Source organism: Alligator sinensis, unplaced genomic scaffold (assembly GCF_000455745.1).
Source record: "Alligator sinensis unplaced genomic scaffold, ASM45574v1 scaffold347_1, whole genome shotgun sequence".
Lineage (NCBI taxonomy): Eukaryota > Metazoa > Chordata > Crocodylia > Alligatoridae > Alligator > Alligator sinensis.
This window is the reverse complement of record NW_005841922.1, coordinates 3,051,672-3,067,947: the sequence shown is the minus strand read 5'-3', so window position 1 is coordinate 3,067,947 and position 16,276 is coordinate 3,051,672. Positions and strand designations below refer to the sequence as shown.

The 16,276-nt window shown below is 41.9% G+C and overlaps 1 protein-coding gene across 2 annotated transcripts in view; it reads left to right on the top strand.

Moving 5' to 3' along the window:
* The window catches only part of NPR3 (natriuretic peptide receptor 3), a 49,389-nt gene extending 33,658 nt beyond the window's left edge, over positions 1–15,731 (top strand). Inside the window, exons 4-8 of one of the 2 annotated variants that reach the window (XM_014517709.2) lie at positions 4,397–4,532; positions 7,804–7,898; positions 9,729–9,864; positions 10,849–10,933; positions 12,851–15,731. In XM_014517709.2, the coding sequence (XP_014373195.2) occupies positions 4,397–4,532; positions 7,804–7,898; positions 9,729–9,864; positions 10,849–10,933; positions 12,851–12,962 (564 nt within the window). In that variant the 3' untranslated portion in view covers positions 12,963–15,731. Of the gene's footprint in view, positions 1–4,396; positions 4,533–7,803; positions 7,899–9,728; positions 9,865–10,845; positions 10,934–12,850 lie in introns of both variants that reach the window. The other variant, XM_025198486.1, reaches the window with a different exon arrangement.
* Positions 15,732–16,276: the final 545 nt, after the last annotated feature.

Here is a 16,276-nt window from a genome sequence, read left to right as displayed (position 1 = left end):
AACTGGCCTAGAGTACACTTTCTCTCAGGCAGCTCTTTACAGTCTCCCCTAGAATGGCTGTTATAGAGTCCATTTTTTCTCACTTGCTTCCTCCTAAGGTAAGGATAACCGTGTTTCCTGGTAGCTTTACTCTTTAGCTTCCCTGTAGACTTTGCACTGAATTCTTCTGAAGTTCATAAATATGAAATATTTCCTTCTCTTATGGCAATGGCTGCTTTCTTTTTCCAAATGTTTGACACGTTTTCTTAAATGAAACGCAGGTGAGATTTAAAACATCTGCAGCCCCAAGGCAGATGTCAGAGAAACTTTAATTCTAGCAGCATAAGAACCAGGATTAACTATGCAACTGGTTCAAGGGGTGAAAAAATATCCTGTGTACAATTACATGAAAAAGAACTTGATTAGTTTAATGCAGACAATTGACTATGGAATTCTTTATTATCTATGGAGTGTTTATTTACTTTACTACATATTATCTTTTGGCATTTTATATGTTCAGGTAAAACTCAGAGAATTTGAACAGCTCTTTGTGTTTCTGGATTTCTAGCTGTTTAAATGCACTGAAGTTAATGGTAAAATAAATATTGTTTCTAAGCAGTAGCATGTGTTGCAGAGGGGTGTTTTTCACCAGGCATCAAGAAGAGACCCCATTACAAACCCAAATCTTTGCTTATTCATTGGCCAGTTGTACTACTGGCAGGCACTATTCCAGTATAACTAAACTGTGAGTGAATGGGACCACCCTCCTTTTGGCTGAAAAGATAATTCATTCTGAATTACTTTGCACCAGGCCAGGATGTGTTGTGGTTTTGATATGTGAGCTTTTGCTTACAGAAGAAGAACACTGAACAATTTAGAGTGCTTAAATGCCTATTGCCATGTAATGGGTCCAGACTTTAATTCAAGCTCCTAATGTAATTTACAGTGTCATCTGGTATTAGTTATTTTTAGGTAGCCATTTGCTAAGTACTGGCACAGCTAAGTTGCTATGTACAAAACACAGATATAAAAGACAGCTCCTAACCCTTGAGGTTTAAAATCTAGGCTTCAGGCACCATAAAATGAAATGTACGGGGAGAATCCAGGGAGATTGCAAATTTAGATTAGAATGTGCAACCCTTACTATTGCAATTAAGTGTTCACATGATGAATTCCACTGGAGTCAAAGCCATTTTCCTTTAAATTCCTAATTCCCACCCCCCCCATTTTTTCCCCTTTTTTCCCATTTTTTATGTAAGAAACAAAATTCTAGGGCACAATTTAAGACTGTACTTGGCTGTGTCATGGGTACGCAGTGGTGTAAGGGTACAAGGAGACTCATACTGGCTGCACTCTGGACAGTCATGAACATGGGGCTCTCTTGTGCAGGAATCTATCCAGAAGTAAAGCATGCTCTCTTCTTCCCTCATCAGGAGAGCACATGCTCTGCTCTCCTGTTTTAAAAGGGTTTGCATAGTGAGCACATGTGTGCACAGAAATGCACAGCAATGCTGTCAGGCATAATAAATCCAATTCTTGTAAATTTAATCCCTTTCAGTCAGAGAGGAATGAAATCCACATCTTTCACATCCCAAGAAAGTGTCCTAACCACCAAATTACAGGGTAGGTTGGTCGGGGCAATGGGAGGCCACCCTGCATCCCTCCTGTTGAGGCTAGGACACCATCTTGGAAAGGCTCGTGGGTTAGATCAAGCAAGAGGAGAGCCTGACTCTGCTGTCTAGTGACTAGGATATTTAGCTAGGAAGGGACTTGCTATCCCCCAAGAGTGTTCATGAATTTTCCATTAAACAACCATTGGATAAGAAGCAGAAATAGCCTTGAGAGCAGGGATCAGAAACCAGGACACCCCTTTCCTCAGTGAACACCCTGAGCTCTAGACTTTAGAGTCAGGTTCTCTTGCCATGTCTTTCTGCACAGTGACCCAGTCACACAAGAAGGGGTGTGACCTGCTCTTCCCTTCAATTATTCTATTAGTGCACTGTTGATGAAAGAAGATGAGGCCTGGAACCCAGATCTTCCTTAGCCCAGTAGCCCATAAGACTACCATGGTTAAGGCACACCAGTTTCTGCAGCCAGTGGCACACATCATGGGAATGAGGCAGCCAGCCTTCATCCAGCTGCCTTTCACCCCTCACCCCCCCAACCCAAATGGCCTATTTATAACTGGTTGACTAGGGGCAGTATTCAGCACAAGTCCAGAGCAGGGCTTGCAATTCATGCTTCTAGAATCATAAAAAGACCTCTTACCTACTCTGTCACGGTGCCCTTCCTAAGCTTGGGTATTATATAAAGGGTAAGCACCACTTCTTCCCTTGGTAGCTGTGTTTTTGAAAGAAACTAACTGTGTTAAATTCAGTGGTGTTGGTGTGCATTAGGGACATCCTGAATGCTCCTACAGAAATTAGGATCCTCCAGAGATTCAGGCATGGCTCCTTCTAGTTACTGGATTGCAATAGGAACTAGGCATCAAACTGCTCAGACCAGGACAGTTGAACAAACATTCAGAAGGCAGAAATGCAGGCGGTGTGGAAACTTTCAGATGAATAGAGGTGCCCACTGAGTTCAGGCACTTCTGAGGATAGCAGCTGCTGAACAGGGGTTTTTTGGATTGCAGATTGCACCTAAAGTCTGCCAAAGTCCTCTTTGGTTGCCTAAGTTTTCATCAATAAAATTCCCCAGGTGCCTGAATGCCTGATGCTGAGCATGTCCAGCCCTTCCTAAATGTGGCAACACTGAGAAGCTAGATGCATGAACTTTGATGGCATTTACAAACTAGCCATCCCATTGCCTCTCTTGTTGGCAGGGCCCAATCCAGTAGGCATTTGGAACACACCTACTACGTCAGTCCCTACGCAAAATGCAGCTGATAAAGATGCACCCTTTTTCTGGCCAATGACTACAGTTCTTACCCAGACTCTAGTTTTCTGCTTTGTCTGAATAGATGAACCATATATCTCCCAATTCCCACGAGGTTACTTCAAGGACCAAACTAGCAGGTATTCAGAGGTGTGGTTAGTCTTGTTTTACTTTACATGGAATAATTATATATTTGTGGGGCCATAGAAAAGACCATGAAGTGAGAAGAGAGGGGAGAAAAGAGAACCGGAGAGATGAGCATGATTCAAGAACCTAATCATAAGGATACTTACTCCACTACAATGAAAAATTACTTAAACTACTCGCACGTTTATTAGAGCAGAGTCTGGTGCCCAAGTCCTGCGTTTTGGTTTTGACCCCAAGGCCCCCTCTACATGTTACATTTATGGTATGATTAACATGGTGATTACAGCATAATTGGCAATAGTGCTATATGTGCACCAATTCAAGGCACAATAAAATAATAAACAAGCCATAAAATTATTCCATGTATCAGACCCTGGTGCTGTCCCTGGCTCATCCTGACAATCAGCTGATTGTCAACCCTGGCTCTGGGCCTTTGGACACCCAATTTTCAATTTGCCAATGCAGAGGGAGCCCAAAATTATAATCTTGGGCTCCACTGGGAAGTTGGGTATAATTGGGAACTGATCCCCAGTCCCAGAATCTGGCCTCCTTCCATGCACGTGTGATATGGCAGGAGGTGCAATTGTTGGGATCAGATCCCATGATGCATTTAAATGAACATCTGTCAGGGGCCTCCTGGTCAATTTTCAGCTTGTAGCTGAACCAGGAAAAATGAAAATATCCAGATCCAGCACCAAGACACTTTTTTTCTTTTAGTTTACCATCACCCTCCAAACTTAGCCCACATCATTTTTGTACTGTTCAGCTCATAACTCTTCTTGATATCAAATGGGGAAGCACAGAGAGGCTGAGAGCCTTAAATCTAGCTGCAAGAGTATGAAATTACAGTTTCACTCCTTGGAAGGGCAGCACTGCTTTACAATACAGGGTGTTTGTTTTGTGAATTTGTACTGGAAAGTGACATTTCATTTAGCTCATGCCATTTCTGAAATAGCCATAAAAGATGGGAAACTTTTTTTTTTCTAGCAGCTCCAGAGGATGTTACTGTACAGGGTAAACAGTTCGCTCTGTTGTTCATTTGCTAGTGGAGAGATGGTCTGTTGAGCAAGATCCAGAATCAGCAGAAATAGAGGGAGTAATCATTAAACAAACAAATCCATCAGCATAATCAGAAAAAACTTCCTCTCTCCAAAAGCATGATGAAGAGAGGATATTTTCCAATCTGTGAGGTGTGCTATACAAAACAGACAGCTAACCATATGTGGGTTTCTAGAACTCAAGCTGGGGCTCCAGTTTTACTAATCTAATAAGTCTGTAAACTATAGCTGTACATGTTACCTAACTTGCATAAGGGTTGTGGAGTCTAATCCAGTGTAAAGATAAATATTTTTTTCATGTGGCTTAGTGACAAATGCTGTTGTATTGTTTTTAGGTTAATATGTTTGTGGAAGGATTCCATGATGCCATTCTTCTCTATGCTCTGGCATTACGCGAAGTCCTAAGGTATGGCTATAGTAAGAAGGATGGAGCAAAAATTATTCAGCAGACACGGAACAGGACATATGAAGGTAGGAATCAATCTAGTATTCCAGATGTCAGTGTCATTACAGTTCAGACTGTGACTCAGTGTACAGCTAGGGCATATATAGGTAAAAAGGTTGGAATATTTGCTTCTTATTAAAACATACACATTTTTAAGATAGCTCAAATAGCTCAGCATTTTCGACATTTTTTCATAACAACCCTACAGGTATTACTTGCTCAGAGGAGCTCTTTATAAGTTAATGACCCATACTAGGCTTGTAAAGAAATGCCAATAATGTTCCCAGACTCCTTCTTTGTTTTTGAAATGATTACAGCAGCCAGCCTTGCTTCATGTGCATCTATTAGCTCTTGAGATTGCTTCATCTTTTCCATTTAGGTTTTTTATCTTAAAACACTGGATTTGATAAAAGCATATGGGTGCCACTTTTTCCTTGCTGTTCTGAGTCTTGGAGGGCTCCTTGTTTATAAGAGTTTTGTTTATTATCTCAGTTGCAGCCAGCAAATAGGGTTGTGGCTTTCTGTCCTTTGTATTTAGGGTCCTGGTTCTATAGCACCTTAAGCAGCTGCATAATTATACACACATGCATGACCCTGGTGATGTCAAGTCACACGTGCTGAATTTCTTGCACAGTAAAGGCCTTAATAAGGAAACTGAGTGCATCACCAGATCCATCCATCATTTCTTACAATACATTACTCTTTTAGTGTAACATTAATAAGGTTTTCAGGGGAAGTACTTAAGAGAGAAAATATTTGCCTTAGATAAGAAATCAACAATTGACTCAAAAATGTAGCAGCAAAAACATACTGACCAGATTCCCAGCTGAGATGATTATGTACTCTGGGCACAGCTGTGGAGAGTGGAAGATGATGACTCCAAGTCACCTTTCTGTTCCCCTGACATGGTGCAGAACAGATGTCAAAATGATCCCCAGTGTGACTTTAAAGGACCCTGAGGACTGCTCTAAATTATGCTGGCTGCAGGAGTCCTGCAGGAACCCCTGAATTAGCTGAAAATCAGGTAAAGTACGGTATGCACCACTCCATCCCCTCCCATCCCTGGGACCCCATAGCACGCTCCCTGAGAATTCCCTTCTGCTAATGGAACTGTTGGCTGCACCTTTACAGCAGCCGCTACGAACTGATATTCAGGCACAAAACATCTATCTTATTTTCCCTGATTTTTCTGCTGTAGTCCTCCAAGAACATGCCAAATATATGCTCCTTCAAGTTTCTTATAAAGACGCATGCTCCAAGCAGTGGGACTAAAGGGATGTGCTATGGTGTCTCAAAACTACGTTACTCATAAAAACAGCCAAGAGAAAAGAATGTTCCTTTTCCTTGCTGGTGAAAACCAGGTCCTTGTTGCTGAATAACCTCTCTTCCATCACAGCTATTTTGAAAATTCAGAAATGTTGAGCTGCCTGGGCACAGCATGGAAAGTCAAAAAGGACACATATGTCCCCCTTCACCTCCTCATCCCAGTGTGGTACAAATATTTGTAATTATGGGTCTTATACTGAAAAGGGCCTTCAACTTAACCTCTTGGTACCTTGGACTCTAGTACTGAAACCAGTGGGACTCCATACTGGAGCCAGGTGTTTCCTCCATGCAGAGTTTACTGAAGGAATAGGGCTTCCTTCAGTGCCTGAAATGTTGCAGGCAAAGGTAATTGGAAACTTAAGTGCTACCATTTAGATTTCTAACCGCATGGACACCTTCTTCCCTTGGCATGCGTCCATGGCTCCTCACCCTGTAGGTGATCCATCAGAAATCCAACTGGACATGAATGCCATTTAAAGAAAGTGTTCTCTAGTTCCCTCTCCCTCTCCCCTGCACAGTTTGGGGAATACCTGTGCCTCAGAAAAGCGGTTATGACTAGAACTGATCAAAACCATTCTGTTTGCCCGGTTTTCCATATGAAAATGCTGATTTGACTAAATCAAAACGTTGAAATGTTTCAGTTTTACAGACATTTTCTCTGAAAAATTATTAAACCAATTCAAAGTATAAATATATAAATAAAGTAGTCAGTATGAAGTGTTTCACCCTAACGAAAATAGAACAAAACAAGATTGTTTCATTAAATCAGAAGTATTTTTTTTTTAAATGATGACTTTTAACATTTTAATTTCCCTTTGGGTCTATCGAAAACATTTTAATGTCAAAATAGCCCAGAAAGTTTTGACCACCTCAGGTGCTGACTTCAGACAATATGGTTTTTGGTGGCCTATGCCAGCAGGTTGTGTGTTTTAGTATTTGCCCCCTGTGTTGGTTTAGGGTCCATCAGTCAGATGTGGTATAACAATTCCCTAATTTCACAGCCTCACAAACCTAGGCAAGGAAGCTCTGTCTCTCTGTAGGGGGCTTCACCTTTAGTAATGCTTACTCTGTAATCCTGCCTTCCATTACAGCAACATGAATCAGATTTGTGTTTGCCTACTGTAGATCTACACCTAAAATCAGGATGGTAAACCTTTGGTTAATAGTCTGTGTGTGTACAGTTATAGTGGGATTAACCTTTTGAAGTTCATATGTATTAGTAAACACAAAGCGAAGATAAAGAGAGGCATATTAGTCTACAGAGCATTTAGGATATATGGCTTGGATTCAGTTAAGGGCTTACAATTAGAGGTAAGCCTATGGGATTTAAGGAATATATTTAAGTGGTTTACTGAATTGGGGCCTTTAAGATAAAAGCCACAGGGACAAATTCTGCAATCGCAATGAAGAAGATGAGGTCTAAGTAAGGGTAGGATTTAGTCCAAAATAGATAGGACCAGCAAACTACATCAATATAAGCCCATATATCAGTCAAGTAAAGATTGCAGTGAGCCAGATATACTGGCACTCTGGGTTTACCACCACATGGGGCTACAGACTCTCTCCTTGAGCTCTGCTCCAGTAGCTCAGCTTCACTTGAGCACTTCACTCTCTCTATCCCTTGCTCGCTGACTCAGGACTCATCCCTATGTAAATTAATTTGCATGAAATGCATTTTTATTTTTATTTCAGCACTCCCGGTTTTTGGATTAGATTTTTTCACATATTCCCCAAACAGCCTCACTTTTTCTTTCTTTTTTTTTTTAAGGAGAAATGTTAAGAATTTAGGAATGCAGACACTGAGATGAAATTACAATTTCTTTTGGAATGCCAACAAAAATGCCGGGAGACTGATGAGATTTCCTGTCATATCGGTCTGTGAAAATCTGTCCGCTCATTTTCTTGTTTTCCTTGGAAAGGTCCGGTATTTTAACTAGTTAATTTTCTAATTCCTCACATGCCATTCCCTAGGCATTGCAGGGCAGGTGTCCATTGATGCCAACGGGGACCGATATGGGGATTTCTCAGTAATTGCAATGACCGACCCAGAAACAGGCACACAGGAGGTAAGGAAATAAATGTACTCTCACATGTCTGGTGCTGAGATGCCCTAGAACAGTGCCAGTTTAGAGTATCACCATGTCACCTGTTTACTCAATTCCTTGCACTAATGGTACAAAACATTGGATCCTAATTTGGTGTGGATTTCATCCCTGGGTTTACAGTCACTAGAAGCACTATGTATCATTTCAGTCTTAAGTCCTCAGTACAGGGTTCATAGATTCACAGAAGTTTAGGGCTGGAAGGGACCTCGGGAGTTCATCAGGTCTAGCACCCAAGCTCTGGGCAGGAAAGACTGCAGGGGTCAAATCACTTAGGTACAAGTAGGACCTAAGTTACCTTTGGCATCTGGAATGAATTTCACTCTGAATTAATATGTATGAGCTACTTGAATAGGGAAAGAAATGATCTGTAATTGAAACCCAACAGAGTTAATAATAATTCTTCCCATTAAGATAAGCTTCTTGGCAGTTGTGCATGGTGCACGAGGGCAGAATCTGGCCCTTTATCTTCATTTTGTTTTCTGCGTGAAGTGTGTGACTGGGCACTTTTAAAGCACTGCACAGCCATGCTCTTCTGTCAGGGCATGGCTGTAGAGCACTTTCAAAGGGCTGATTGCGTGACAAATGTAACTTCTCTCTGTGCCCAGAATGAAGTGCCCCCTCCAACTGCTGTTCCTGAGTACTGGTACAGATCTGGGATAGAGAGACCCCGAGTTATGCTCACAGTTTATTTTGTGGATGCATATTGCATAAATGGGGGGCAAAAAAAGATGTATGTGTGCATTTTATTAAGGAGAGAGAAGCAGCCCTTTGTGCTATCTTAAGTAAATAGACAAGTCGGGCCTGGTTCACCGTGGAGTCACACCCACTGTTGTGCTGGTGAAATAAACAGGAGTGATGCAGGCCCAACCATGGTTTATTTGAACATGCCATATATATTTCTCCAGTGCATCCAATAAAAGGCTAGAACTAACCTTGGCTACAGTTTTAAGGGCATTCAGAACCCTATTCTGGATGTTGTAATTCTAGCAACTCAATTTGAAATTCTGCATATAAAGTATGCATGCCTGTAGACCTCTCTGAATCTTACAAAAGGAAATGAACAATCAGGTACTCTAAACATCACTTTAAAACTAGGCAAAATGTAGTGGGCTTGGCTGCATTTCCTTTTGAATTTTGGGTTAATTTAGCTCTAAAGAGGGGGGACTAGCTCATGTGAGCCAAAACCATCAAAAGGTTTGCACAGACAGCAGCAAAGCAAAATAGCCTCATTACAGGCAGGTCTGATTGCCTCTTTATAGTCAAATACAGTAAGGGTATAAAGTAATGTAACAATTGTATTGATATCAAAGAATACTGATACAACTTGCAATGCAACAGAACAGCTGGAACTTTAACGCTGCTTCATTCAGAGTCAAAGTTAGGACATCTCAGCTCACTTCTTTGGCTAGCCTAACAGTTAGACTGTAGTAGGCTGCTGGACAGTCCAAGCATCAATTCCCCCTCCCCTTTTAAAGCAGCTAAAAATGTATGTGTATCCATGCCCTAATGAATGCAAATAGAAGCATCCAGCTGTATGCAGAGACACGTACAGGGTTGGATAGCAATGGAGGAGGGTGTAGAGAGTGACATGTCCAACATTTATCATTTAGCATTCTGTCCTTGGCAATAAAGTGCTATTAATTGATGACCTGGTCAGTGGAACTGTGAATTCTGTTCTGTAAATAATCAGGACATACTGGAGAGGATCTAAGCATATGGATCTTTCAGCTTATCTAATTTGTCTGGGAACGAATCATTAGAAAAGTGGCATCTTTTCTGGGTTTTGCACAGGTGATTGGCGACTACTATGGAAAGCAGGGGCGCTTTGAATTTCGATCAAACATGAAGTATCCTTGGAATCATGGCAAGCTGAGAGTAGATGAGAGCCGCATCGCAGAGCACACAAACACCACACCTTGTAAATCATGTAAGTTTACTGACTGTCTCTGGAGAAAGGAAATATTTCAGCTTGAGGATATCCTTAATTTTCATTAATATCAAAAACACTAGCTGCACTCTCTTTATAATTTTATGTACATGCTCATTCTGGGCCAGATTGTCCCTAACCAGCTGACATGGGGATGGTTCCTTCATTCATCTTCGGGTTAGGGGCATTTCTGGGCTCAGTGAAACAGACAGCTCCACGCTTCCCCACCCCTCCATGCCGGGTGAGGCCCCATTGTGGAGAGAGCAGGCTTTAAAAATGGTGCAGCAGCTTGCCTAATCCCCGTGTGCTTCGTCAAGAGAGAGCCATCCCCAAGCTTCCTCTGAGCCTATGCATCTCTGCTCTGCACCTTACCAGGCCTATGTCTCAATGCTAAATTCCACCCTGCCATTTGGCTATTAATTTATGCAATTATGCTTACATGGTCATTTGTTTGCTGTAACCTTCACAGACACAGCCTTTAATTTGTGACTCAGACCAGGTTCATTTACAGGTTTGCTGAGGTCTGCAAAGCCATTGAGTGATGATAAGTACACCTGGACTGATTTATGGATTTGATGCTAAACAAGGAGAAACATGATTGCTCCTGTAATAACAGCTGCCCATGTCTGTAGCCAGTTTTGCTACAACAGTGACCTACTATAATCCTAGACCAAGTCATGACTGAGCTGAGCATACAGACCAGTCTCTTATCAGCATTCCTGTGTACTACACATTTCCATTACAATTGTGACAGAGTGTTATTTTGATTGTGAGGGTGTGTTTGACCCCCTAAACTCTTTGTAAAACAGGGAGGAAAATAAATTGATGTGAGATCAACCCAAATGAAAAATTCCCAGAAAGCCCTGTGTAATTCTGAATGACTTTGGATAGTATCTGATGCTGGTAATTTATTGAACAAATCTGCATTTCCCAAGCAGGTCTCTCTGTGAACTCTGATCATTTCTTTTTTCTTTTCTCAAGCAGGTGGCCTAGGAGAGTCAGCAGTCACAGGAATCGTAGTGGGTGCCTTGCTTGGGGCAGGATTGCTAATGGCTTTTTACTTTTTCAGGTTAGTCCAAGTTACTAAACGATTCTAAGACCATCTACCTCCCAGGGGTGCCCAAATTTCTCTACTCCTTTCAAGAATTTCACTCATGTTAGGAAATAGGGCCCAAAAAAAACATGTCTTTTATGGCAAAATCCCACAGAAGACAACTCACTTTTACTGTTTTGTACTCCTAACTCTATTTCACTGTGTTAGGGCCTGATCCAGCAAAGCTTTTGGCTTGTGAGTTACTTTGCTTATAGGAACAGTTGCAATGAGTTCATGCCCCTTTGTTTCTGCCTTGTTAAATCACATAAGGTGCTGGGGTTGAGTGGGGGGGACATAGTGTCTCATATATCATCGACCCTGCCCTTCAAAACAACGATGGCAGCTCTTTAACTAAAGCTCATGAATTAAAGCTCGTGGAAGTGCAAGGACCCAGAGGCTGCTGATCATGCTAATTAGCATACTCCAGCAGACTCAATTAATTGAGTCTACTCTGATGCGCTGTAATTATAGCTAATTGCTTAACTGACAAGTCATTAGGCTGCCCACTGTTTTCCTCTTTAACCTCATTCACTATGAGTACTAGTCCCCAAGTCGTGCCTTTCCTGCCCCTTCTCCTTGCTCCTCCCTCCCCCCTGCCTGCCCTGCTACCATCCTGTTCCTCAGGCACTGCACTGCTTCCCTTCCCTGCCAGACCGCGCCCCATGCTAAACTTAACATGGTAGTGCATTTCTGGTATAAATATACTTATTGTTTAAATGTTTCACCATAGGCACTGACTCCATGAGTGCTCGGGGGCTTAAGCACCCACTGAAAAAATTAGCAGGTGCTCAGAACCCATGAAGCCACTTGTAGATGTAACCCCCCCACCTGCCCCCCCAAAAAACACTTTACCAAAAGAGGTGCTTTACTTCTACCCAGCTCTGCAGCATCTGTAAAAATTGGGTGCTTCAACAGGGCTTTCTGGCACTTTTAGCTAAAGCTGATTCAATCAGCTATTAGATGAAAGTGTCGTAAAAGCCTCACTAAAGCACCCGACCTTTATAGATGCCGCAGGGCCAGGCAGAAGTAATGCACTGCTTCTTCTGGGTATGCTTGGGGCTCAGCACAGGAATGTGTCGAGTTACATGTAAAGTGCCAATTTTTGGTTTCGTTTTGTTTTATTTACTCCTGCAAGCACTCACTGGCGAAAGAAAAAAGAAAAGTCACCACCTATGCGTTTAAACTTTTACATCCCTAAATGCTGCTATTAAATCCCCTCTCAGTCTTCTCTTCTCCAGACTAAATAAACCCAGTTTCCTTAGCCTCTCCTCAAGTCATGTCCCCCAGCTCCCTAACTATTGTCGTTGCCATCCACTGGGCTCTCCAGTTCATCCAGATCCTTTCTGTAGCGGGTGACCCAAAACTGGACACAGTACTTCAGATGTAGCCTCACCAGTCCCAAACAGGGTGGAATAATCGCTTCCCTTGATCTGCTGGCAACGCTTCTACTAATGCAGCCCAGTATGCTATTATCCTTCTTTGCAAATAAGTAAAGAGTTGGTTTCAGTAAAGAGTTGGATACGTTGTGCAGATTGTGCAGACAGTAGGCCCCATATATGGTATAAGTAACTTGGCTTTGATCATTAGAAGAGAGTGATGTGGCAGAGTTCCCATGACACTATACAAAAACTTGCCAATCACTTGCATCACAAATTGTCAAAGAAAAGAAATGTCTCAGTGCTTTGAGAATGCCTGTTAACTTTTACGCTGCATTCTTGGGCTAGGGTAAAATGCTTCAAGGCAAACTACTTCAGTCTTTGACCAGGGTTTCACATTCTGTCACATCTCATTTCTCAACAGAATTTCAGTTGTCCCCTATAGGCATTCTTTGTAAGGGAAGTCCTGTTATCCTATGGTTGAATGAGGATTTTTTATTCTATTCCTTTTATGCAGAAAGAAATACAGAATAACTATTGAGAGGCGAAGTCAACAGGAAGACTGTAATATGGGCAAGCATCGGCAGCTACGTGAAGACTCCATTCGATCTCATTTCTCTGCCGCGTAAAGAAGTCGGGTAGAAAACAAAATCCATTCTCCCTGAAGAAAACTTTAGGAAAATGAACACAACCAAAGACATCAGTGTAAAAGAAAGAGTTCTTCAAGAGCCTCTTCCTTTAAGTAGTAGAGTCATTTTGTCTTAATTTCTTTCAGAAACTCAGGAATGATTTACTAACTGCATGATGCCACATGGCCTTTCATCTCATGAAAACAAAAAAGACAGTTTTCCATTGTAGGAAGCCTGTAGTGTTCAGAGAGGGTATACCCTAAGACATTTATTGTGGGCAGCAGTCCTGTGCTTAGAGCTGGAGATGCCTCATCCAGATCCTTCTTTTTAACTTCTACTCCCTTAGTTGCATCTCTCACAAGGATATTAAATGTGGTGTTATGGACACAGCTGCTGCATCATCATCAGAATAAAAACATCTTATTATCACTGAAATCATTGGCTATTCGCCACTCAGTGGCTGCAGGATCAGAATCATATAGTTTAATCTTGGGAGAAATTTGCCATATAAAATGTGATTAATTTGTGTAGTGCAAAGGGTGGAAACACTCATGGAAGTCATTCTTTCTTGCTATGGATAGTATCAAAATCAAGCCTGGGCATAGGAAGACTGATTCTCCTCTCATTTACACCACTGCAAATCACTAGCAACTCCACTGAATTCAGTGGGAGTTTCCCCTGGTATAAGGCAAGGAGAATTGGTAGCTGAGAATGGATTTGCTATTCCTTTAACCTTCATATTATTTTATTGTCCTCATCTCTCTTTACCATCATCTCCTCTCTGAAAGGGTAGTATAGTACATGATCTTGCTCCCACGGAAGGCAATGACAAAAGTTCCACTGACTTGAGTGAGAGCAGGGTATAATCCAAAATGTGTAAATATTAATACTGTGCGGTGTTTGTATAGTAAAGGCAATTCAACAGATTTTCCTTGTATAAAAATGACATTCCATGCTAGCATTTTATTTTTTAGGTATTTTTTATCTTGTATTTTTCTATTAAAATGTCTATTTTTGCTCTGGTAAGATTAAAAGTCAAGGTGAGAGAAGGTTTGAAGAAATATTTTTTACAAGCTCAAATAATGTGCACAGCAAATCTAAGATGTAAATAAGAAAGATTTTTGGGGGTGTGAATATTAAGCAAATTGTCTTCCTCCTTCTACCCAAGGCATGTGGAGAATGCAAGTAATTAATTAGCTAAAGTAAATTCAATTCAGTAATTAATGTGATAGTTATTCAAGACGATTCACCTTTAGACCCTGATCCTGCAGGCAATTAACTTGATACCTGTGAGTAGTCCCATTTAGTGAGGCTTGCTGCTCATATTTATGCATAAAGGTCTGTAGCACTGAGGCTTTAAGATGCTGTTTTGAGACTGATCTAAATCTTACTGCCATTGATATGTCTGGTAACTTTGACATTAACTTCAGTGGGAGCAGGCTTGGATCGAAGAGGTATGAATGACTGAAAGTAGGGTTTTTTTATACCGTATACAAAAAAACTCTTAAAACATTCTAGTCAGGAAATGCAAATGTATAGTAGATATTACAAATAGTGCCTGATTTGGAAAGTGACAGCTGTAAAATGCTGCCTGAGGAATAGAGGAAAAAAATGCTGAAAGTATGATTATATTGCCTGAAATCCTTTGATTTTTTCTGTCATGATTTCACAATATGGAAACTTTTTGTTCATGGGAGCAATAATAATATTATATATATTATTTCTATCACAAAGTAGGAACTAAAACCCAGATACTTGGGCACCTATCTCCTTAGTGAAATCAGTGGGAGTTAAGTCGAGGGGGGACCTGGGTCTACAGGACAGATTCTGCCATCATTTAAACAAGCATAAATCCAGAGCAGCTGCTTTACAAAAGCTGAAGTGAACAATCTGGTGTGCTTTACTGGACAAATTTTACTATTTTTGAAAGAAAAAACTGCTGTATCTTGGCTTGTGCAGTGGTTGCTGCCTGTATAAATGAGCTATTATCCAATTTCCCAGGCATCCGGAGAGCAAGCCCAGTCCTCAGGGTTGCTCTGGAGAGCAGAGCATCTGGGAAGGGGGATGTGGAACCTTTGTTTTAGAAATCATTAGGTAGTAGAGAGTAAAGCTAGCAGCTCAGCTTCATCCCGTTTCCCAGCCCACATCTTCAGGGTGTTGCCACTGAAGGGATGACATGGTGAAAACACCACTATAACCCAGTGACCTTTGGTTCCTGGAATGGCCTTGGGCACAGACAGAAGTGACATTTTTTGTCCTATTTCTGGCCCCTGAAAGCTCTCTATAGCAATGACATGGCACATACACAGCTGCAGAGTGCTTTTCAAATGGCTGATTGCATGAAAAATTAACCCTTGCCAGATCAGGTATTAGATTAAGTCACTGTTTTTTAGAGCACCTTAGGGAATTTATGTTCCCTTGAGGATTAAGTTTTCACACAGGGGCGGGGCTGTCAGCAGAGGGAAAAGGGAGCAGCAGTTGCTGGGCTACTTTGCCCAGCCTGAGTCGGAGGAGAAGGGGGATGGACCAGAGCCCCCTCACCTCGCTCCCCACAATACCCCAGCTGTGGTAGCTAGGGCAGGTCCACAAGGCAAGGAGGCTTCGTTCCACTCTCTGCTCCCTCTTCCAGTTTACGCCAGGCAAAGGAGCCCGGCAGCTGCTGCTGCTCCCATCCCTCTCCTTCCCCACTGGCAGCCCTGGAGCTGGTGGGGAAGGGGGGCAGGACTGGGGAGAGGGTGGGTCAGCAGCCTCCTTAGAGGCTGCTGGAGCACCTTCACCTGCTGGCCAGGGCCAGTGCAGGCAGGCTCAATTTCCCCCCAAACAGGTGAACATCTGTTGGGTCAGGGTGGGGTGGGGGGGAGTTTCTAACTCATGATAGTTTATGTAAAGCGCCATGAGTTACAGCGGGCCCCTGAACATCTGTAGGCACCTGTCTGAAAACTTTGATAGTTGGGAATGCCAGAGAGTAGAGTAATCATCATGTTGCTGTTGTGCCAGTCAGAAAAAAAAAAAATCACAAAAATGTTAAAAAAAACAAAAACCTCAAAAGCGTTTTAGTTTCATAGTACTATTTCACATTGATCACTTTTTTTCACTGGTTTTGATAGATTTTTCAGTCTCTTCTTTTTATCCTTTTTTGTTTTACCACTGAAAATGGGAAAGGAAGAAATAGGTGGCATGGGGAGATTTGTTGTTGTTGTTTTGTTAAAACCAAAAACATGCAGATGTAGAAATGGGGGGGATTTTTCACCAGACAAAAGCCTGCCAGGCCTAATTTACAGTTGAGGCTGAACTGGTTTCCAGCCGGCCCAGGG